The sequence below is a fragment of the Rhinatrema bivittatum genome, chromosome 7 (genome assembly GCF_901001135.1).
Source record: "Rhinatrema bivittatum chromosome 7, aRhiBiv1.1, whole genome shotgun sequence".
In the NCBI taxonomy this organism is placed as follows: domain Eukaryota; kingdom Metazoa; phylum Chordata; class Amphibia; order Gymnophiona; family Rhinatrematidae; genus Rhinatrema; species Rhinatrema bivittatum.
In genome coordinates this window covers 210334314-210359557 of record NC_042621.1, presented here as the reverse complement: position 1 = coordinate 210359557, position 25244 = coordinate 210334314, and the positions used below count along the sequence as shown (strand labels likewise).

The window sequence follows — 25244 nt, the reverse complement described above, 5'->3', positions numbered from 1 at the left end:
CGCGCTCCATAGGCGTGCGACGCCTGGGTGAGTGTTCAGCTCTTTAAAGGGCCCAGTCGCATTTTCGCTGTGGAGGGGCCGATCGCACTTCTGCCGTGATGGGTGATGGGCGGGATCTACCACTTCTCGATGGGGCTGACTGGGACGGCCGGAGGATGCACGGGTCCACGTGTCTGTGGGTCAGGCGAGCCCCTGACCCCGTCGGGTCTGCGCCGGTCATGCAGGGCTGGGAGCCCAAAGAGGAGGCCTGGGTGAGTGTTCAGCCCTTTAAAGGGTCTGGTCACATTTCCACCATGGAGGGGCCATTCGCACGTCCACTGTGGAGGGTGGTGTGTGGGACCTACTGCCTCTCGATGGGGCTGACTGGGATGGCCGGAGGATGCACGGGTTTGCTTGTCTATGGGTCAGGTGAGCCCCTAACCCCCTTGGGTCTGCGCCGGTCATGCAGGGCTGAGAAAGAGGAGGCCTGGGTGAGTGTTCAGCCTTTATAGGGCCCGGTCCATTTCCACCGTGGAGGGGCCTATCCCACTTCTGCCATGGAGGGTGGTGGGCGGGACCTACTGCCTCTCAATGGGGATGACTGGGACGGCCACAGGATGCACGGGTCCATGTGGGTGTGGGTCGGGCGAGTCCTGACCCCGTCGGGTCTGCGCCGGTCACGCAGGTCTGAGAGGCCAAAGAGGAGGCCTGGGTGAATGTTCAGCCTTTTAAAGGGCCTGGTCGCAGAAGCGTGCCGAATAGCGCCACCTTTCATGGTGTGAAAGCCGACAGCAGGCATACCACAGCCGCCGAAAATGCACCACAGTGGAGCAAAGGCTGTGGGCTTTTACAGGCCCACCCCCCGTTTTCGCAGGATTCATCATTCTGCTGTTGTTAGTAATTACAAAGCTGCTTATGATCAAAAATCAAAAACCCAAGGGGTAGATTTTAAATATTTGCGCGATCGCGTACTTTTGTTCGCACACCAGGCGCGAACAAAAGTACGCTGGATTTTATAAGATACGCGTGTAGCCGCTCGTATATTATAAAATCTGGGGTCGGCGCGCGCAAGTGGGTGCACATTTGTGCAACCTGCGCGCGCCGAGCCCAGCGCGCGCTGCCTGTTCCCTCCCCTCACCTTCCCCTCCCTTCCCCTACCTAACCCACCCCCCCGGCCCTATCTAACCCCCCCTACCTTTGTCGGCAAAGTTACACCTGTTGAAAGCAGGCGTAACTTTGCGCGCGCCGGCCGGCAGCCCCGCTCGTGTTCCAGTCCCGGGGACTGGTCCGGAGGCCTCGACCATGCCCCCGGGCCGGTGCCACGCCCCGGGCCCGCCCCCAAAACGCCGCGGCATGCCCCCGAAACGCTGCGTCGTTTCGGGAATGCCCCCGGACACGCCCCCTCCCACCCCTTTTCGAAAGCCCCGGGACTTATGCGCGTCCCGGGGCTTTACGTGCGCCGGTGGCCTATGCAAAATAGGCGCACCGGCGCCTTTTAAAATCCGCCCCCAAGAGTACAGAGACATGCCAAAAAGTGTTTCACTGAGACTAAGGGCAAATATCCAACCACATAAGTACGGTCCCTCCAATTCCAAATTCTTGTAACCGAAATACCAAGTTACATTTGTGACAGCATCGAAAGCAGATGTGAGGTCTAATTGTACCAATATACCAGATTTGGAATTATCTAATGCACAATACACTTCATCCAAAAGAGAGACCATCAAGGATTCAGTACCAAATCCCTTTTGAAAACAGAACTGCTCTTTATAGTCCTCTAATTGTTTTAAGATCCACTTCTCTAAGATCTGACTCATCATACATAAATTGGAGATTTGCCTATAATTTGACACCACTTCAGCAGAAACTGAAGGATCTTTTGCAATTGGTGTGATAAGTGCCTCCTTAAAATTAGCAGGTACTGATCCTTCTACCATTTGAACAGTTTGTGCTGATCATATTTCATTTATAACTATAATATAAGGACTGATGAAGCAAGAGGGTAGGTGATCTAAGAACGCCGTGTGGGCAAAAAGTGGATTAGACACCAGATGTAGTCCAAAAATTCCTTTATTTGAATGGAGACACAAGATTCATACTATTGCCCGACTCAGGACGAGTTTCGCCCCCCACGGGGCTGCCTCAGGGGCTGTATGTAGATTTATATAAATTCAATATTCGATATATTCATATATCATGATTCTAGTGTCTGATAGCTGCCGACATCGCGATCTTTACTCGGGGCAAAATTACTTCTCAAGGTGCTACACGAACGTAACTTTGGTTTAAATGAACTGTAAAAATTGTCAATCTCTGCTCCGTGCGGAATGCTTAGCAAAACGTAAGATCGCGATTTCGGCAGCTATCAGACACTAGAATCATGATATATGAATATATCAAATATTGAATTTATATAAATCTACATACAGCCCCTGAGGCAGCCCCGTGGGGGGTGAAACTCGTCCTGAGTCGGGCAATAGTATGAATCTTGTGTCTCTATTCAAATAAAGGAATTTTTGGACTACATCTGGTGTCTAATCCACTTTTAACTATAATATAATCCATAATGTGACCCCGACAATGAGTGGGGGAAGTCACTATTTGATGAGCTTGAGAAACACCCAGAAAGCTTTTAAAATCTTGTACTACTTTTGCATTACCATCATCGAAGTGAAGGTTAAAATCTTCTAATACTACCAAATTCTGATATTGCAAAAACAGCATAGATAGCATATCCCATATTTCACTCTGGGCTACAATGAACTGACCTGGTAGAATATATAATAAACAAAATACCCAAGAATGAATTTTAACTAACATTCTCTCACATTTCTGCAAACTGTCAAATTTTAGAATCTCAACATCAATCTTCTCTTCAAAAATTAACAACACTTTACCTTCCCTTTTACCTTCTCAAACAACCCTATGATATTTCTAATCTGGTGGACATAAATTTTGCAATAAAATGGCATCTGTATCAGTATGAAATCACAAAAACAGAAACGACCTCCTCTCAATGTAATCACTCAAAACAAAAAACAAAATGAGAGGGAATAGAATACAATCCTATTACCACGTTATTATTCAGAACAAGAGACAATATCATAGGCATACGCTCAAAGATTGTAATCTACTGTCTCTCGCCTGCAATGGGCCGCAGGCGGTCTTCAGCCTTCTGAGCAGTTCTCATATAATATAGGGTGAAAGTTTGAAATGTTTCAAATTAGAAATTCGAGCGATGATCGTCTAAATTGGCTAAGTATTCTATTTTAATATAGTTATTGGATTCAAATGATAGATGCCTTTAATTGTTAGATGCTTTAATAAAATGGTGTTAGTGCAGTAATAATACATAAACCCTAAAAATCTTTTTGAAAAATAGAGCAAGAGGCAATAAATGATTATATGAGAACTGCTCAGAAGGCTGAAGACTGCCTGCGGCCCATTGCGGGCGAGAGACAGTAGATTACAATCTTTGAGCGTATGCCTATGATATTGTCTCTTGTTCTGAATAAAAACGTGATAATAGGATTGTATTCTATTCCCTCTCATTCTGTTTTTTTGTTTTGAATGATCTGTATCAGTATGTTGTGGAGCACTAGGAGAGCGGTCCCACTTACCAAGAGATGTGTGTTCTTGGGCCACGGCTCGACCCCAGAGGAACTCCGAAGAGGTGCCGCGGTAGGTGAGGCATGGGCTGGACGGGAGCGAGGCTGGACTGAAGACTGGAGACACTGACCCTCCTCCGGACCTGCATGCTTCGAAAGATCAACAACGCAATGATAGTCTTATGAACAGTCCTCCGACCGTTCCAAACCCTTTCGGACCTGTCGCAGGGTACAGCAAGAAGCGGCAAGCTGGATGGAGGCCAGGGCAGCGGAGACCGGAACAAGGAGATTCAGACAAGACTCAGGGACGAGGTACTTGGATACACAGACATACACTCAGGCACAGACGTAGACTCAGGAACGAGGTTCTGGGATGCACAGACGAAGATTCAGGCATAGAAGAAGACTCAGGAATGAGGTACTAGACTTTCAGAAGACTCAGGAACAAGGTACAAGGCTTGCATCATGAAGCGCCCTACTCAGTCCGCCCATGGGGCTGGTCGCGGACCATGACATGGCTTGCTGCAAGGTACCAAGCGTACAGCAGACTCAGGAACTAGGAACCAGGGTTTCAGAAGAGCAAGACAGACTCACGGACTTCAGGATCTGGAGAAGCAACATCAGGCTGGATCACGGATATCAGGAACAAACATCTGGACTGGAGCACAGATACTGGATCAGGAGACAGACCTTAGGGCTGGCAGATGGACATCTGGAACAGCAGGTGAACATCAGGACTGGAACGTAGACAAGAAGACAAGACGAGGAGCTCCAACGAAGAACAGGAAACACAGGACCTTGAAGAAGTTCTGGAACAAGGACAACTCCTGGAGCGAAGGACAGCAGGATCCCAGGAGTGACCAACTCCTTGTGAAGGTAAAGCTGGAATGGATGCTGAGCCCTTTTGAGGGCTGAAGAGGACAACGCCCAGGGAGGGGTCAGCAGAGGGCCACACCTGGCTGGCCCTTGAAAAACAGACGAGAGGCACGCTTGCACCTAAGGAAGCTGTAGGGAAGCAGGATCCGCAGGTGGTGTCCTCAGCCACGTGGAAGGCCTGAGGAAGCCAAACAGGCAGCTGAGCAGAGGTGGCCTCCAGCCACAGGACAAGAGAACTCCAGGCTGGCTGCGGGAGTGGCTCCATGCTGCGAAGACAGAATGTAGGAAGCGTGGAGAGCTGCAGGTACCGGCAGGGATGGCCTCCCTGCCGGCTGAAGACCCGGACTGTAGCAGCTTCGGAGCGGCAGCCCTTCTGTGAAGCTGAAGGGAGAGAGGCAGGCTGCAGGAGTGGCACCCGGCCACAAAGATGGATGAAGGAGCACAGGCAATGGCAGAGACGGCCTCTCTGCCGTTCGAAGACCCCGGCCGTGGCAGCAGTGGCTCCTGCCGCGAGAGACGGCTCCCAGCGACTTGGCCCTGCCATGCAGGGCAGAAGAACACGGCTTACGTGCCGTGTTAAGGAGAGCAGCATCAGCGGCCCGACTGGCGGCATGGAGGTAAGAGCCTGCCTGCACTCCTCGCGGGCAGGATCGCAACACAGTATGCCATGATTCCATAATAAAAAACACATCCAAATTAAATTGTTTCAAGATATTTTGAGTCTCAACATCTTTTTATCTCACTGATTGACCATTAATATATGCCATTGCATAAGAAGAAAGAAATTTAGCTTTCTGTTATGGATCTGCTGCTGGAGTTAGCAATCTGTTGTGGAGCCCTGCTGGACACTCCTGTAAAGAGGGGAGTTAGCAGTCTGTTATAGGCTCAGTGGCTGAAGATAGCAATCTGATAGGATCCTGCTGCTGGACACTTCCACAAGGGGAGGAGCCAGCAATCTGTTATAATACTGCTAGCGGATAGCAATCTGTTGCAGATGGGAGGAGCAAGCAGATGCGAATAGCAGTCTGATAGAATTCCCTCCCCAAGGGGAGGGATATCAATCTGTAGTGAACTGCCTCCTATGGGTCTGTTAAGGAATGGCAATTTTAATGTAGACTGCAGAGTTGGCAATCTGTACCAGCGGAATACTGGAGATGGTGCTCAGCTGGACAGAAAGGGGCGGATTTTCAGAGCCCTGCTCGCCTAAATCCGCCCAAAACCGGGCGGATTTAGGCGAGCAGGGCCCTGCGCGCCGGGAAGCCTATTTTACATAGGCCTACCAGCGCGCGCAGAGCCCCGGGACTCGCGTAAGTCCCGGGGTTCTCTGAGGGGGGCGTGTCGGGGGCGGGCCCGGTCGTCGCGGCGTTTCGGGGGCGTGTCGGCAGCGTTTTGGGGGCGGGTACGGGGGCATGGCTACGGCCTGGGGCGGTCCTGGGGCGTGGCCGCGCCCTACGTACCCGCCCCCAGGTCGCGGCCCGGCGCACAAGAGGCCCGCTGGCGCGCGGGGATTTACGCCTCCCAGAGGGATGCGTAAATCTCCCGACAAAGGTAAGGGGGGGGTTTAGACAGGGCCGGGTGGGTGGGCTAGGTAGGGGAAGGGAAAGGAAGGTGAGGGGAGGGCAAAGGAAAGTTCCCTCCGAGGCCGCTCCGATTTCGGAGCGGCCTTGGAGGGAACGGGGGTAGGCTGCGCGGCTCGGCGCGCACCGGCTATACAAAATCCATAGCCTTGCGTGCGCCGATCCAGGTTTTTAGCAGATACGCGCGGCTCCGCGCGTATCTACTAAAATCCAGCGTTCTTTTGTTTGCGCCTGGAGCGCAAACAAAAGTAGGCTATTCGCGCTCCTTTTAAAATCCGCCCCAAAGTAAATAGGTGAATCCTTGGGCCGATGGCAGATGACAGCGCCCCCAAGAGGGAGTCCCGAGAGGGACCACCAGCTAGGCTGGAGTATGGAGACAGACACAGATAGTTCTTTATTAGATAAGTAGTATAACCACCAGAGGTGGCAGTAGTGAGCTGATATGCCCGGCAGGGCTGAAGTCCCTCAGATACTGGAACTGTGATTCCCAGGTTGCTGAGCTGCAAAGAGACTATAGATAGTGGATAGACAGGATATGCAGTTATACTTAGCCAGTACTAGATGATAACTCACATAAGGTCTTGAGATAGCTCAGTAGCTGGAAAGGGTTAGGCCCTCGAGGAGCGAGTACCTAGTTCCAGGGAAGCTCTGAGAGAGCAGTGGTCACTCACACTAATCTGTATCTGGAATAGCTTCTAGTCAATAGAGAATCTTCAGAGTGTTCAGGAACATAGGCCCTCGAGGAGCGAGTGCCGGTTCCTATATACCATCTGAAATAGTAACTCACAATGTCTGTACCTGCGATAGCTTCTTAGGAAGGAGAGTCTTCAGATGGTTTAGGAACATGTGCCCTCGAGGAGCGAGTACTGGTTCCTTTCTGTAATCTGAAATAGAGAAAGAGAATGAGGCCCCCGCGGAGCGGGTACCCATAGTAGATCCGGAGAGGCAATGCTGCAAGAGTGAAGCGGGTCCAAAGGAATCCCGCAAACAATCCTTTGGGTGCAAGGTAGTCTTTGGACACCCGGAGCTAGTCCAATCGGAGTCCTTGCTAACTCGATCTGTTAGGAAAAGTAAAGACCTTTTATGTTGGAAGCGCATGACGTCATTACAAGGGGACGCCCCTGAAGTTCGCGCCTTGCTGGTACATACTTCGAAGTGCGTGTGTGCACGCGTATGCCCTACATCATCAGGAACATGGCGGATCCACATTGCCAGAAATCTCTTTCTAAACTGTATAGAAGTGAGCATTCATTTGAAGAACTTTTCTACTATATGAGACCTTTTTATTTTTTTAACCAGTTGCAAGATACAGCAACAATTCATTGCTATTTTTGAAGAGCTTCAGATCTTTTATTTATAAAGAGACAGCTGCCTTCAGAAAACATATTTCTAGAATGTTTGAAGTAGTATCAGCAGAGAAAATAACATTAATGAATTCAATGTGCAGATGCAAACTTGTTTTCATTCCCTTGTAAAGACTGATTTCAATTAGTAGTTTTAGAAACTTTTTTGCAATTTCTGATCTCTAGTAAAAAAAAAAAAAAAGAGAGAAAAATAAAGAAAAGAGAAAGAGAGAAAATTGTTTTTTAATAGGCCTGATAAAATAAACTCAAATTATTAATCAGTGGAATAAAAATTTAAAGAAACACTACAGCAGAAGTTAATTTGGGCACGCTAAAAATTATAAGCTGTTATTTTCAGGAAAGATAGCTAAAATTCTGGAGTTATAGCTAACATTCTCTGGGAGCATTGGGAGGCTAACACAATCTTGATCCTCCGAGGACAGTGAGCTAAAGAGCCTAAGTGGCCCAACAATCTACCTCATCTTCAAATCGAGAAAATCGTTCAGGGGTTGAAGAGACCCCCAAAGGGTGGTAGACAGAATCCCAAGGTGGTTTATCAGGAGAATGCAGTAGGGATGTGAATCGTGTCCTCGATCGTCTTAACGATCGATTTCGGCTGGGAGGGGGAGGGAATCGTATTGTTGCCGTTTGGGGGGGTAAAATATCGTGAAAAATCGTTAAAAATCGTTAAAAATCGAAAAATCGAAAAATCGAAAAACCGGCACATTAAAACCCCCTAAAACCCACCCCCGACCCTTTAAATTAAATCCCCCACCCTCCTGAACCCCCCCCCAAATAACTTAAATAACCTGCGGGTCCAGCGGCGGTCCGGAACGGCAGCGGTCCGGAACGGGCTCCTGCTCCTGAACCTTGTCATCTTCAGCCGGCGCCATTTTCCAAAATGGCGCCGAAAAATGGCGGTGGCCATAGACGAAAAAGATTGGACGGCAGGAGGTCCTTCCGGACCCCCGCTGGACTTTTGGCAAGTCTCGTGGGGGTCAGGAGGCCCCCCACAAGCTGGCCAAAAGTTCCTGGAGGTCCAGCGGGGGTCAGGGAGCGATTTCCCGCCGCGAATCGTTTTCGTACGGAAAATGGCGCCGGCAGGAGATCGACTGAAGGAGGTCGTTCAGCGAGGCGCCGGAACCCTCGCTGAACGACCTCCTGCAGTCGATCTCCTGCCGGCGCCATTTTCCGTACGGAAAATGGCGCCGGCCATACGCGTATGGCCGGCGCCATTTTCTGTACGAAAACGATTCGTGGCGGGAAATCGCTCCCTGACCCCCGCTGGACCTCCAGGAACTTTTGGCCAGCTTGTGGGGGGCCTCCTGACCCCCACGAGACTTGCCAAAAGTCCAGCGGGGGTCCGGAAGCAGAGAGGCACAAGACTCCCAAGATGGTATATAAATAGTATGGCAGGTAGGTAATGTGGCAGCAGGACACCTAAATTGTAGCAACAGGGGCATGGCAGCAGGTCCAAGCAACAGAAATATACCCAAGATGTTTCATCAATGACATGGCTGCAAGACATAGTGGCAGCAAGATCCCTAATGTGTAGAATGTGGGGAATTGCAAACAGGGCAAAGGCACCAAAATCCGCAATGCACAGTGTGAGGACTCACAAACAGCATGAAGGTCTCGAAATGCCAAGGCATAGACTGAAGGGACTTGCAATTAGCACAAAAACATAAAAAACCCTAATTATGTAAAGTGCAGGGAATCATAAACTACACAAAGGCATCAAACCTCCCAGGTGTATAATTTGAGAAATCACGAATAGCACAAAAGCATTCAAATTGCAAAGAGGATAAAGGCATTAAAAGGCATTAAAATATCTAAGACACAGAATACACAGAATCAGAAATAGTACAAAAGCATCAAAACCCCAAGGCAAACAATGTGGGGAATTGCAATTAGCCCAAAGGCATCAAAATATTCTAGGGATAGAATGTGGAGAATCACAAACAGAGCAAAGGCATCAAAACCTCTGTGGTGTACAGTATGGGGAAACACAACTAGCACAAAGACATGAAAATCCCTAAGGCATAAAGTGTAGTGAATCACAAACAGCACAAAGACAACAAAACCCCCAAGATTTTGAGTGCATAGAATCAAAACCCCCAAGGCATAGAGTATGGAGAATTGTAAACACCATAAGGGCATTAAAGCCACAAAGACACAGAGTATGGGAAACCCTTAAGGTGTAGAGTATGGGGAATTGCAAACAGCTCAATAATATACAAACCCCCAAGGCATACAGTATGGGGAAATCAAATAGCATAAAGACATGAGAATCACTAAGGCATAGAGTGTGGGGAATCACAGATAGCACAAATTCATCAAACCTCCCAAGGTATACAGTGCAGGGAATAATACAAGCACAAAGGCATGAAAACCCCCAAGGCAGAGAGTGTACAGAATTACAAATAGCACAAAGGCATGCAAACCTTTAAAGTATAGAATGTGGGGAATCACAAACAAAATGAAAGCATCAAAACCCATAGGACATTGAATGCAGGAAATTGCAAACAGCATGGATAATTAAGAGTGGCAAATGCACCTGAAGACTAGAGGATAGACAACATAATGTTGATCTATAAAATGGCACCAGGAGTGATCTGGGAAACTATAGATGAATGGGTCTATCTTAGTGTCAGGAAAAATCACAGAAGCTCTTCTAAAGAACAAAATCACAGAACATATATAAAGACATGGTTTCATGGGAAACAGCCAGCAGGATTTACAGAATAGAAGCCTTTCCTTACCAATATGTTACATTTTTTGAAGGGGGTTAATGAACATATGGATAATGGTGAGCTGGTAGATATAGTGTATTTGGATTTTCAAATGTTGTTTGACAAAATGTCCCATGAGAGACTCCTGAGAATATTAAAATGTCATGGGACAGGAGGCAATGTCCTATTATAGACTGCAAACTGGTTGAGGGATAGGAAATGGACAGTGGGACTAAATAGTTTTCTCAGTGAAGAAGGGTAAACATTGAAGTACCTCAAAGATCTTTGCTAGGATGGGTGCTTTTTAATATATTCATAGACGATCTGAAAGGGAAATGAGTGTAGCGATCAAATTTGAAGATGAGATAAAATTATTCCAAGTTGTTAAACCACAATTGGTTTATGAGAAGTTGCAGGAGGAACTTCTAAGACTGGGCATATGAATGGCAGATGAAATTTAATATAGACAAGTGCAAAGTAATGTAAACAGGAGATAGTAACTTACACTATAGTTATACAATATGGGGTTCTATATTAGGAGTTTCTACTGATGAAAAGGATCTGGGCAGCAACATGGAAAATGCTTTGAAATCCTCAGCTCAGTGTGCAGTGGCAGTGGTCAAAAAGGCAATCAGAAAATTAAGAATTATTAGGAAAAGAAAGGAGAATAAAATGGATACCTTCAAAATATATCTGTATCTCTCCACTGTGAGACTGTACCTGGAATGATATGAGTGATTCTGGTTGTCACATCTTAGGAAGGATATAGATGAACTGGAAAAGGTACAGAGGGGGGTGACCCGAATGGTGGGGGATGGGGACTCAGCTGTGAGGAGATATTGAAGGGGTTGGGGATATTCAGCTTGGAGGTGATAACAGCTGAGGAGAGGGGGGGGGGGGGCAGATGTGATGGAGGTCTATAAAATAATGAGTGGAGTAGAATGAGTAAATAAGAATTAGGAGCAGACCCATCCCCCCTAAAGTGGTGGGGAGCACATGATTAGGAAGTGTTCTGGCTCTGGACACCAAACAGGGGATGGTTCAATCAGGGAATGGAGGATGGGGGAGGGCAGACCAGTGACCCACAATATATGTGAAGGATGGCTCTTCCACCAGCCTCTTCTTTTTCTTGGAAGCAGGAAAGCCCTTCTTTCCTTTGGCAGTTTTCTTTCTTGCTCTCCTGCTACTCATGTAGGCTGTCCACCCCCGTTGTATTATTTACCTGGTTCCATTCTATTTTCTTTTTGCAGCCAGATGGGGCCAAACATTAGGCAAAGGAATGTTACCGCTGGAGCAGCAGCTGTATTTGGTTCTATATTCGGGAAGGCACTCTGGTGCATGGAGTCAGAGTGCTTTGCGACTGAGCATGCAATGTTGCCAACTATGTGGCATCCCTTTTCATGGAACACTTGAGGCTTCAGGCAGAGATCTTCCAATGTGAGTAGGGTTGGGGTCCTTCACCTGCAGGCTGCCATACTGGTACCTGACTAATAATTTTCTTAAAATAATGGTAAAATATTTCCACTTCTGTGGGGCTTGCACTATGTTGGAATCTGCCTTCTTGTGCAGCCGCCGCTCTTTTTTCCCCTCTAGCTGCAGCTGTAATGAGGCCAATGGATTAAGTGAAGCTAGTGTCTCCTTTACCCATATGTGGATCAGGGACTAAAAGGAAGCGCCTCGGGCTTGGCCAGGGCTGGTGGCTCCTTGAATTATGAAGTCCTCTACCATATGGTAGGGGCAAAGACCGGCTGATGCCATTTTGGAAAATGTAATGGACTAGGCCAGGGCGAGGGGGCTCCCGGGGGCCCTCCATGGACACCAATGAGGATCTGGGGTGGGGTCATGTTTGCCAACCGGCTCCAGATTTTCAGGACAGGTTGATCCAGCCCTGGTTTTATTCCCCTGCAGGCAGGTATTTATAGTCTTGATTTTTGGAGGGAATGCAATAGGTAAATCAGAATAAGTCCTAGCATGCCATGAGGTAAAACCATGAGGTAAAAAACTATCAGCAAGGGATATCAATCCCAATCCTCAACCTCCAAGGCAACCTTCATTCCATCGGCGCATATCAAACCATTACCACTTACAATCATCTCTCTTCCTTTTCTCCCTCCCTCTTCTCTCATATTTGGCTATGTAAAAATCTGCTAGAGAAATGAGACATGATTTGGAGACTGAAAAATGATCATCATATTTGAAATATCAATTAAGAAATGTTTCTCTGCAATTAGGCAGTAATCAGGCAGCAATAAGAACTGATTGATTGTCAGGAAGTTGGGAAGCAATATTCTAAAATGATGGCTTGTATTTTATGTGCTTTTTTTTATTCTGTTAGCTGCCACGATCCTAGCAGTGAGAGGTTGAAAAATAAATATTAAATTCAAATTCTTCTGTTGCTTTCCTGTGCTCTCTGTGGAATGCCTAATCTATTTCAAAGAAGCTTGCCTATATTTATGACCTATTTATCTGTCATACACTTCATCTCCTTGCCTTGACTGAGACCTTGCTTTTCCCTGAGGATTCTGCCCTGCACTTGAAAAATGGTGCCCTCCTCCTGGAGGTCAATGCCAGAGTGATGTCACTTCAGTGCCTTCCACTGGGGTGGCCAGCACCATAATCTGTGCCCATAGTCTCCCATGATAATGCAGCCTTGGGAGAAACTACATAATTAGCTTGTTGCCGCATATTTGAAACTTGCCATAGAATCAACATTTCTGAAAGGTTTAATTAATTCAATCTTTTGACAAAAGCTGCAGACTGCCTTCTTAATTTCAATCTCTGTCTGTGCTCCAGTCCCTCCCCTGGCAAAAAGCCTACATGTAATCTCCTCCTTCTATTGTTTCACCCTCTCAGTTCCTTCTGTTCTGAAGTAAAGAAGGGGGTGGGGGTGGGGGGTGAAGTTGAAGTGGACAGAGGATGCAGTCAGAATAGTTGATCCCTCATATAAATCTACACATACACATTTACACCTTATTAGTGGGTATAAATGTGTATGTGTAGATTTATATGCCTACTTCTGAAATTCAAAAGTATGCACTTAAATGGTTTCCCCACCCCAATGCCACCACATAATGCCTCTTTCTAGTGTATGTAAAAGACTGTGCAAAATCACTTTTACACATACTTATTCACACAACCCCCCCAGCAATTTTCAAAATATATTTTATGTGCATGAAACCACATGTTATGCTGGACTGTGTTCCACACACACCTGCTAATTTTCAAAGAAGTCTTATGTATTCATGTTTGCTTTACAAATTTGGGCTAAGGTCTGCATGTTCTTTGCACATGCAAAGTTTAGCCTACATCAGCTACTGAAAATTATTCTCTCTGGGGTAGATTTTCAAAAGGTTACACGCGTAATATACGCGCGTAACACCCGAAAACCTACCCCTGCGTGCACCGAGCCTATTTTGCATAGGCTCGGTGGCGCGCGCAAGCCCCGAGACACGCGTATGTCCTGGGGCTTCAAAAAAGGGGCGGTCTGAGGGCAGGGTTGTGGGTGGGGCTGAAACCCGGGGCGGTCCGGGGGTGTGGAGGTGGTCCGGGGCGGTTCGATTTTGGAGCGGCCTTGGAGGGAATGGGGAAAGCCATCAGGGCTCCCCTTGGGCTCAGCACGCGCAAGGTGCACAAGTGTGCACCCCCTTCTGCACACCGACCCCGGATTTTATAACATGCACACTAGGGATGTGCACAGAGACCGCATATATTACATTTGGTATTCGTATTCATGGGGGGGAGCAGATACGTTGCATTTGACAAGGGGGGGGGACCGATCTGTTCATGCGCTCCATTCTTATTTGTTTTCTGGCTAAAATTTAATTAACTACAACCCCCCACCCTCCTGACCCCCCCAACACTTGCCAAAACTCCCTGGTGGTCCAGCGGGGGTCCGGGAGCCATTTACTGCACTCACGCCGTCGGCTGCCAGTATTCAAAATGGCGCCGATAGCTTTTGACCTTACTATGTCACAGGGGCTACTGGTGCCATTGGTTGGCCCCTGTCACATGGTAGGAGCAATGGACAGCCAGCGCCATCTTGCGCTCCTACCATGTGACAGGGGCCAACCATTGGCACCGGAGCCCCTGTGACATAGTAAGGACAAAGGCTATCAGCGCCATTTTGCATACTGGCAGCCGACGGCCTGAGTGCAGGAGAGGGCTCCAGGACCCCCGCTGGACCATCAGGTACTTTTGGCAAGTCTTGGGGGGGACTCCTGACCTTTTTCTCCAGCCCCCCACCTTCCCCTCCCTTCCCTTATCTAACCCACCCCCCAGCCCTAACTAAATCCCCCCTACCTTTGTTGAAAAAGTTACGCCTGCCCGAGGCAGACATAACTTGCGCGCACTAGCAAGCCATACTCTGGCACAGGCCGCTATGTCGGAGCACTTGGCCCCACCCCCGGACCACCATCACGCCCCGGCCATGCCCCTGGACCAGCCACGCCCATCGTCACACCCACAGACCGCGGCTCTGCCCATGGCCTCACCCCCAAACTGCCCCTTTTTCGAAGCCCCGGGACATATGCGCATCCCGGGACTTATGCGCACTGCCAAGCCTATGCAAGATAGGCTCGGCACATGCAGGGGCAGCTTGGGGCAGCTTTTTGGGGATTATGTACATATCTTATGCACATATCCTTTGAAAATCTACCCCTATGATTGTAACTTTAGAAGTGCTGACTTATGTGCATATGTAATGATTTATGCAGACTATTAAAATTACCCTCCACGTGCAAAGTTGCCTTTGCACAATACTGTGCATTTTAGTACCCCATCTTCTTTGTCTGCAACAGTTTTAAACCAGTCTATCTTATTTACTACAATTAATATTAATATATTTTACTATAAATATCCCAGCTCAAAAATATGACTTTCTTTTCCCAGTAAATGTTTAAATCATATTCACATTGGGTCAAATAAATTTAATGAAATGTTATAATTTTTCTGTGATCAAGCTTAGTGAACTTGTTCAGCTTTGACCTAGAGGATCACAGTCACAGTCTGAGGTAAAGTTAATTCACTCACCCCTGTTTTTAAAAGTATGATCTAAATGCCTCCACATATTTGAACATTTACACAACTAAGGAAAGACTTTTGCAAAATGGAGGCCTAGATGAGTCAGTAACTACTTAGTATGTTTTTATTGTTCATATATTTTTAATTAATCCAAATCTAGGTGTGTTAATTTCCATTTAAACATATCCATTGGAAAAGCAGGTGCAAATACCTGTGGATCCTTTATCCCCATGACGATTTTCAAAGTTAAATTATGCTCAACTTTCCTTGTGAAAACTGTTGCACAGTCTGAGTAAAATGTATCTGCAAACTTTGCAGTAATACAGGTAGGTTTCCAAATTTCTTAAAATTATCTATTTTATTTTTCAGTTCAACAACTTCATATTTGCATATCAAATGTACTATATTCCACCAAATCTATATTTCTAATAATACTATTGAGGATGATTTTTAAGGTCAAATATACAATGTACCTGTCAAAGTCATCATACAGGCTGAAATATCTTCTTTAATTGTAATTGATTTACATTCAATATTCTGTATATCATCAATCCTTCCCAGGTGATGGAAACTCAGAGCTATACAACATTGCTTTAGTATCAACAACCAACCAGCCAAATCTTTTGTGATTTCTGAAGTTAATTCCTCAAAGAACAAGCTAGAAAATCTAAAACTATTCTAGAACAAATATTTGGTTCCATGAGTTGCAGTTAGATGACATACAAGAAAAATCTTGTATTCAAACTATCCTTCCTACATCCTTCATTTCTTACAAAAGACCTAAGTTCCTCGCAGCACATTGGAAAACAGTGATCCGAAAGTTAAGGCCCTCTTGAGCATGCTAAAAATGAGTTATGTAGGCAGATTTTACTATGTACATTAAAATAGTCTATGAGGTTCACTTGAACATTGTTTGGCCACTGAGAAAGCCATATAACCCACCCTGCATGGACTGGATTGGACCAGCTGACTAGCTTCTAAAAGATGAGCATGCATCTTTTAGAAGCATGCTCATCTAAAAGATGAGCATGCATCTTTTGGAAGCTAGTCAACATGGCTATAATTTACCATCTCAGTAAATATATAGATGTGTCCAAAATTATAAGATGGCACATCAAATGAATTTCTATACTTTCCAGAATAAATTCACTATTTATCATTTCTACATGATTTATGATTTGTATGCAGTGTATTATCTTTCCCACCTTAACTTTCAGCACTGAAGAAAACATTCTAGCATCTTCCGACACTCCACCAATGTAGACTTTTTTTGAAAAAACAGGTGCATGATCATTTTCATCCTGTACATCAATAAACACCATGGCTGTGTTACCTGGAAATTAAAATATATATTTATATATATTATTTCTGAATAACAAATACATTAATTAAGGAAAATTGAAAGAGCATGTTAACTTAGGTTATCAATGCTACAAATCCATTCTCTGCCAGAAACATATTAACTGTTTGGGTGAATAGTATTATAGAAGAATAAATTAACTGTCTTAAAATTGTCCTCCAATACAGCTGAATATATTAATGGTGCTCCTTAACTCACTTGCTTTTAGCTACATTTATGGAAGGCATTCCAGGGGCATGTTTTGGGCAAGATCAGAAAAATAGCATGAATAGATTTGTACTTTCAAGCCTACATGTATTATTTTGCATACAAAATCTATCCACACAAAAGGGAGGTACAAAGATTAATTGGTACTTTCTCGATAAGTTTCAAAGGAAAAATATACATATACCTTTCTCTTTAAAAATGGACAAACTCTGTTGGTAAATTGTACGTGTAGACTTTGCTCCAAAGCAGATGTTTGAAAATGTCCCCCTTAAGGGCAAAGATTAAACTATGCTGCAATCAATAGAAAATTACTAACATACAGTTACGAATGCTGAGAATCAAAATGTTGACTTAAGATGCTGGAAGGTGCATTCTTCATTTTTAAAAAATCCACTTTTTAAAGCTGGTTGCTTTGTTAAATAACTAGTAATTACAAAAGAATAACCCAGATCAAAGTGCTCAGCAGGTGCATATATCTTAAGACAAGCACCTACCATTTCCCACTGACCTGGATTCTCATCCTCCCTTGGTTTCTTTGGCAATATGATCCCAATGGGTGCAGATTTCAGGGATAGCATCTGTTGAAGAAGAAAATAAAAGGACATCCACTCTGCTTCGAGGTCTGAGCTCTGGGCCTGGGTCTGACTCTAGGCCAAGGCCCACACATTGTGACTCGGGTTTCAAGCAAGGCCCTGACATTGGGTCTGGATTCAGGATAAAACCTCAGCATCAGGACCCAGCTTCCAGGCCAGGCTACAGAATTGGGCTTAGTTCCAGGCTTTAGCCTAGGCTGAGGCCCAGGTGTTAGCCTTGAGTAGGCCAAGGCTGAAGTTGTGACAACCTACCATAGCCTCGGCCTATTTCAGCCTGGGCCTAGGCTTCACTGGTAGATACCCCACCAGACCAGGTAAGTGGGAGTCAGGGGGGATCCTGACCCCAGCATTTTTCCAGGTGGTTGGGAGGCTTTGGAAGGCCCCATTTTGGGTTTTCTTTGGCCATTTTTTGTTTTGTTTTTTTAAATGTTTGATTCATTTATTTCACATGAATGAAATGAAACAAACATTTCATAAACTGAAATTCATGGGAAAAAAACCTCCTGGAAATGAACTGAAAAATAAAAACAATTTTTTCCCTTCACATCCCTAGCAGATGGTAGCAGGGTAGGGTCAACACTGGGACAGCAGAAATGAAACACCAAAATCAGTTGCATACTCCTTTATATTGATTACTGCTTCTGAGGGAATGGAGGCAGTATTTTCAACAACTGATTCTGAACAATAATCTTGTCTGTGATTCCTTGAATCAAACATTGAATAGCTAGTGCAGGAAGAAAATTTGTGAGGATTAGTCAGTGGTATCTTCACCTTCAATATGTTGATGAGGAAGATGGATATTGATGCTAATGGTAATGAGAGAAACACTCAGCAAGAGCAGGCAGTGCAGGTAGACTGTTTGAGTGATGTCCCTGGCATTTTTATTCAGGTTTCACCCTCAACCTCAACTCTAGCACCATCATTAACCCAGGAGGATATAGAGAAGTAATCATGGAAGATATCCCTGATCTGGAGACACTTTAAAATGAGGGATGACCAACATTTAATTCATGTATTAATACAGTAAAGATATCAGTTGAGGGAAAAAAGTGGTGCATCTAATAAATACTGATATGCAACATCACCTGAGAAGCAGCAGTTGCTAGCATTGGCATAAGGAGAGCCTGGAAGCCTCTTCTGGCAGTTAAAGTAAAAGCAAGAGGAATGAGATTGAAAAGAGGAAGACTTTTTCCCCAAGCTGAACCCACAGACCCTTCTACCAATCAGGAAGCAGGCCAGCATCTGCAGTGGAAACCCACTATAGAGGAAATGGGTTGGTGTTCTGTAGCACTGTCCTGGAGCAAGAGATAGGCAGCATATAAAGTAGCAGCAAAGAGCATTAGGGAAATGATTGCCCTGTATGACAAGTCCCTTAAAGTAATGGAGAAGCCGGGCATTATGTGTCTGCTGCATGTGTTAGCCTCCAATTAAAAAGTATCCTCCAGGAATTCATTTAATAGTAAGGTCATCCCACCCTGTACAACCAGTAAAATAGTCATTTACAGGCATAGCTGGCTCAGACAGAAAGGAGTAGTGGTCATTTCACCAGCAATTTCTGGATCACCAAGAAAGCTTTGCTTGCTTATCTCTGTTTGACAGCACACTGGTGGAACACAGCTGAGGTAGATGTAGGCATTAGCTCTAGCTGGTATAGAGAATCAGAGTATAGATGGGCTTTGCTGCACACCCAGTTAATGAATACTTCTACACCTCATACAATATTCTATCAGCCATAAGAAAGATGCTGGAGAGTTGGCAGCTAGACCATAGAAACAGGAGCCTTCAGGCAGGTTTCTTTGTGATAGATATGGTAGATATGGTAAAGGCAATAGAAGATAACTTTTAGAGTATTAGTTGATTTTAACCCTTGCTATATGGGGCAAAGAGGGATGTACAGGAGATGGGGCCCAATGATAATGAGAATCTATTCCTAAAGAACCTGATACAGAGGTTCAGGAAAATAGCAGGGTATTTCCGTAGAAGCATGAGGGCAGGGTATTTTCTCTATGACAAGCAAAACAAAATGGAATGCCTCAAAAGCATCTGATTCAATCTGTTGGAACACATTGGAATTCCAGTGATATGGTGCTGCAAAGGTCAGTGGAGTAGCAGACACCCCTTCATGATCTGTCTCCGGAAACAGAGATAGGAATGGATCACTCAATCAGGCATCAGTAGTAATGAGACACAGATGGAAATCTTGAAACCATTTAAGGATGCCACATAGGATCTGAATTCCAGAAGTACAATCATGAGTACAGTTATCCTTATAGTAAGTATTCTGGGAGAAAAGTTAGTGGGTTTCCATGAGCAAGAGAGAATGGAAGAAGAGGTGTTACAGTTTTTTGACTTATTGCAACAGCAAGAGAGATTGAAACCTCTCACATAAAACAACACATACATACTTGCTGTATCTTGTGAAAGGTAGTCTTGCCTTCTAGTCCCAGCATCTAACATTCATGTAGGAGATTCTGGTAGCTACGGTGTCTGAACAGGAGTGCTAGAGGCACAGGCTCAGCGAGGATGTAACACAGGAAAGAGTGCCCACCAGTCTCTCCTAAGACGCCATAGTTAAAGCAGCTGGCAAGAGAACCTTGACCTACCCCAGAATGAATTTATGTGATACACTATCTTGTAGAGCCCATTGAGAACATGAACACATATGCATAGTCATATAGGGCACACACATGCAAAATCTGGTCTGAACTAGTCAAGGTAGCTCATCTCTATCATTGCTACCCAACAACCAGTGTGCCCAGTGAATGTGCCTTCTCAATGGCAGGGGATATCATGAGCCCTCATCACTGAAGGTTGATGCCAGAGGTGATGGGAAAACTGGTATATTTGAAATCTGTGGTTTGCCAGAATTTCCATGCATATTTCAAATTGATTAAAAGCACCTTGAAGGTCTTGCTGCCAAATGCCTACCTTGACATGCCCAACATATAACACCTTAGGAATTGTGTTGCTACCATTCTGCCTACCTGCCATGCTCCAGGTATATAACCTTAGGGGACTCTTCCTCATACTGGGGCGGATTTTCAGAGCCCTGCTCGCGGCCAAGCCCCGGACCGCCCCGGGCTACGGCCCGGGGCGGTCCGGGGGCGTGGCCGCGCCCTCCGTACCCGCCCCCAGGTCGCGGCCCGGGGCGCGGGGATTTACGCCTCCCTCCGGGAGGCGTAAATCCCCCGACAAAGGTAAGGGGGGGGTTTAGACAGGGCTGGGCGGGTGGGTTAGGTAGGGGAAGGGAGGGGAAGGTGAGGGGAGGGCAAAGGAAAGTTCCCTCCGAGGCCGCTCCGATTTCGGAGCGGCCTTGGAGGGAACGGGGGTAGGCTGCGCGGCTCGGCGCGCGCCGGCTATACAAAATCCATAGCCTTGTGCGCGCCGATCCAGGATTTTAGCAGATACGCGCGGCTCCGCGCGTATCTACTAAAATCCAGCGTACTTTTGTTTGCGCCTGGAGCGCAAACAAAAGTAGGCTATTTGCGCGCCTTTTAAAATCCGCCCCACTATGCCTATCTGCCATGCCCAAGATGTACCACCTAAATGGTCTTGCTATCAGCTATTTGCCAGGCCCCATACATACTAAATTATGGGTCTCGCTGCTACTCTGCCTACCTGCAATGGCCCAGATGTACCACTTTGGAGTTCTTCCTGCTACTATACCTATCTGCCACATCCAAATATACCACCATAGGGATCTTAAGGCTATTATGCTTAATGCCATGCTCCTGATCTACAACTATATGAGTTTTGATATCATTCTGCCTATGTGACATGCCCCAGATATACCACCTTAGGAATCTTACTGCTACTCTGCCTAACTACCATACCCCAGATGTACTATGTTAGGGGCCTTGCTACTACTACTGCTATTCTTCTTAACAGCCATGACAAAGATAAATCACCTTAGGGGTCTAAGTGCTATTTTACCTAATTTCCATACCCTAGGGTCTTACTACAAATCTGCATACTTACCTTGCCCTTCATGGATGAATGTAGCAAAGTTCAAGGAATGGTCTAAAGTCTGGCAGCTTATATTTAATGCTAAGAAAATTTAGAGTAATGCATTTAGAATGCAAAACCACAAAGGAAAGAGTATTGGAGATGAAATTCTTCTAAGCACAAAGAAAAGTGGGATCTGAGGGTAATTGTATCTGATGATCTTAATATGGCCAAACAAGTGACTAAAGCAATGGTAAAAGCTAGGGATGTGAATCGTTTTAGGACGATTAAAATTATCGTCCGATAATTTTAATATCGTCTTAAACCGTTATGGAACACAATATAATAGAGATTCTAACGATTTATCGTTATAAATCGTTAGAATCGTGAGCCGGCACACTAAAACCCCCTAAAACCCACCCCGACCCTTTAAATTAAATCCCCCCCCCCCCCCCACCCCCCCCCCCCCCCCCAATGACTTAAATAACCTGCGGGTCCAGCGGCGGTCCGGAACGGCAGCGGTCCGGAACGGGCTCCTGCTACTGAATCTTGTTGTCTTCAGCCGGCGCCATTTTCCAAAATGGCGCCGAAAAATGGCGGCGGCCATAGACGAACACGATTGGACGGCAGGAGGTCCTTCCGGACCCCCGCTGGACTTTTGGCAAGTCTTGTGGGGGTCAGGAGGCCCCCCCCAAGCTGGCCAAAAGTTCCTGGAGGTCCAGCGGGGGTCAGGGAGCGATTTCCCGCCGCGAATCGTTTTCGTACGGAAAATGGCGCCGGCAGGAGATCGACTGCAGGAGGTCGTTCAGCGAGGCGCCGGAACCCTCGCTGAACGACCTCCTGCAGTCGATCTCCTGCCGGCGCCATTTTCCGTACGAAAACGATTCGCGGCGGGAAATCGCTCCCTGACCCCCGCTGGACCTCCAGGAACTTTTGGCCAGCTTGGGGGGGCCTCCTGACCCCCACAAGACTTGCCAAAAGTCCAGCGGGGGTCCAGAAGGACCTCCTCCCGTCCAATCGTGTTCGTCTATGGCCGCCGCCATTTTTCGGCGCCATTTTGGAAAATGGCGCCGGCTGAAGACAACAAGATTCAGTAGCAGGAGCCCGTTCCGGACCGCTGCCGTTCCGGACCGCCGCTGGACCCGCAGGTTATTTAAGTCATTGGGGGGGGGGGTTCGGGAGGGTGGGGGGTTTAATTTAAAGGGTCGGGGGTGGGTTTTAGGGGGTTTTAATGTGCCGGTTTTGCGATTTTACGTTTTTGCGATTTTTTACGATTTTTCACGATTTTTCACGATATTTTACCCCCCCCAAACGGCAACAATACGATTCCCTCCCCCTCCCAGCCGAAATCGATCGTTAAGACGATCGAGGACACGATTCACATCTCTAGTAAAAGCTAGAACGATGATTGGCAGCATAAGGAGATGAGGTGATATTGCCCCTGTAGAGATCCATGAGACCTCACTTGATATATTGTATACAATCCTGGAGACTACACCTTCAATAGGATATAAACAGGATGGAATCAGTCCATGAGGTGACTACTAAAATAGTCAGTGGTCTTTGTCCTAAAGCATTTGGGAATAGACTTGAACATGTAAACATGTATACTCTAGAGGAAAGGTAAGATAAGGGAGAAATAATAGAGACATTCGAATATTTCAAACGTTTCCATGCACAGGGGGTGAGCCTTTTTCAACAGAAAGGAGGCTCTAGAATAAGGGGCCATGCAATGAGGTTGAAAGATGATAGACTAAGGAGTCACCTCAGGAAATATTTCTTTATAGAATGGTGGATACATAGAACTGTCTCTGTGTGGAAGTGGAGGAGACAAAAACAGTATCTGAATTCAAGAAAGCATGAGATAAATATAGGGGATCTCTAAAGAAGTGATGAGAATTATAATGCTAAATTAATTGGATGGATGGGCAGTCTGAATTTACCATACGGTCTTCATCTGCCAACATGTTTCTATATGCTTCATATACCACCTTAGAGACCATGCTTTTAATATACATATCTGACATGCCTAAGATGTATCAGCATAGAAGGTTTGGTGACTTTGTGTTGTTTAACAGTTGGATATCAGCCTAGTTCTCCCCTCCTGTTTCTTAGTGGAGTATTTTGCCCCCAGAAAAAAATGTGAAAAAAGAAAAGAAAATACAAGTTTCTTCAACTACCTCACCTCTTTTACGTTTCTTCATTTTGTTCCACCCCTATACAGTCGCTGCCTATTTCTCCCACTCTGTTCATTTGTTAGTTATACTGGTGTGTTTTGTTCCAAGAAAAAAATGTGAACAAAGAAAAACAAAGTGCAAGTTTCTCCTCCTACTCCAACTCTTTTATGATTTTCTGTCTTGATATCAAGGCCACATTAAGGTTAATTTCATGGTCCAGAGTAACACCTAGGTCTCTTACATGTTCTGAGAAGGACAAAACTGATGGAGTCGTGTGGAGGGTAGAGAAGTTATTAGTGATGTGTTGTGGTGTTATTAACATGAGTTCAGTTTTGTTTGCGGTGAGAGCAAGGTTAAATTTAGTGAGGAGGTTGTTGATTGCATTGAGGGCCGTGTTCCAAGTATTGATGGCTTTGGGAAGGGTATCTGTAATGGGTATGAGGATTTGTACATCATCCGCATATATGAAGTGCGGAAGACCAAGTTCTGAGAGGAGGTGACAGAGTGGTAGTAGGTATTTGTTGAATATAAATATATATTGAATGTTGAATAGCATTGAGGATAAAAAGGAACCTTGTGGAACACCTCGTGATAGGTCAAAGGCCTTAGATTCACTGTTGCCAATTTTAACTTTGTATTGTCTATTTTGTAGGTAGGATTTGAACTATAGTAGTGAGGTTCCAGTAATGCCAATTTCTATTAGTCTTTCAATTAATATGTTGTGGCTGATAGTATCGAAGGCTGAGGATATATCTAGTAAGGCCAGGATGTACGATTGGCCTTTGTCTAGGCCTTTGAGGATGTAATCTGTTAGGGAGATGAGGAGGGTCTCTGTACTATGATATTTACGGAACCCATTTTGTGATGGGAATAGTATGTGATTCTTTTCTAAGTAGTCAGTGAGTTGCAGATTGACTGTTTTTTCAAGGATTTTTGCTATGAAGGGTAGGTTGGAGATGGGGCGATAGCAAGATAAGTAGGGCTGAGTTTAGGTTTCTTCAGTATTGGTTTAACTATGGCTTGTTTGAGTGGGTGTGGAACAGTACCAAGGGTAATTGAGCGGTTGATAATATCGGCTATGGGTTTGGATATAATGTTAGTGATGGAGAGTAGGTATTTGGTGGGAATCATGTCTGAGGGATGGGAGCACGGCCTCATTTTCTTAAGTATGGATTCGATTTCGGAGGAGCCAATGGTCTCAAAAGTATTTAGTTCAGCATTAGGGTTTTTTGGGAGTGTTCTGGTTGGCAATGGTGTAGTTGGAAAGCGTGGCGTGAGTTTGGTAATTTTATCATGGAAGAATATTGCTAGGTCTTCACATTTAGATTTATAGAAGCATAGAAACATAGAAATGATGGCAGAAGAAGATCAAACGGCCCATCCAGCCTGCCCAGCAAGCTATGCACTTTTTTTTCTCTCATACTTCTGTTACTCTTGGCTCTTAGTAAACTTTTTGTTCTATTTCCCTTCCACCCCGCAACATTAATGTAGAGAGCAGTGTTGGAACTGCATCCAAGTGAATATCTACCATAGTTAGGGGTAGTAACTGCCGCAATAAGCAAGCTACACCCATGCTTCTGTTTACCAGACTATGTAACTCAGCCCTTGTTGGTTATTGTCTGTATATAGATCCACCTTTCTACGTTCCTCCCTGCTGTTGAAGCAAAGAGCTATGCTGGATGGGTGTTGAAAGTGAAGTATCAGACTTTCTCCCCTGCTGTTGAAGCAGAGAGCTATGCTGGATATGCATTGAAAGTAAAGTATCTGGCTTATTTAGTTTGGGGTAGTAACCGGTGTAACAAGCAAGCTACTCCCCACTTTTTGTGAA

The 25244-nt window shown here is 45.6% G+C and overlaps 1 protein-coding gene across 1 annotated transcript in view; it reads right to left on the bottom strand.

Moving 5' to 3' along the window:
• The window catches only part of PCDH15 (protocadherin related 15), a 2056285-nt gene that overhangs the window by 215689 nt on the left and 1815352 nt on the right, over window positions 1-25244 (bottom strand). The window contains exon 27 of the mRNA XM_029609778.1: window positions 16340-16467. Within this exon, the coding sequence (XP_029465638.1) occupies window positions 16340-16467 (128 nt within the window). The remainder of the gene's footprint in view (window positions 1-16339; window positions 16468-25244) is intronic.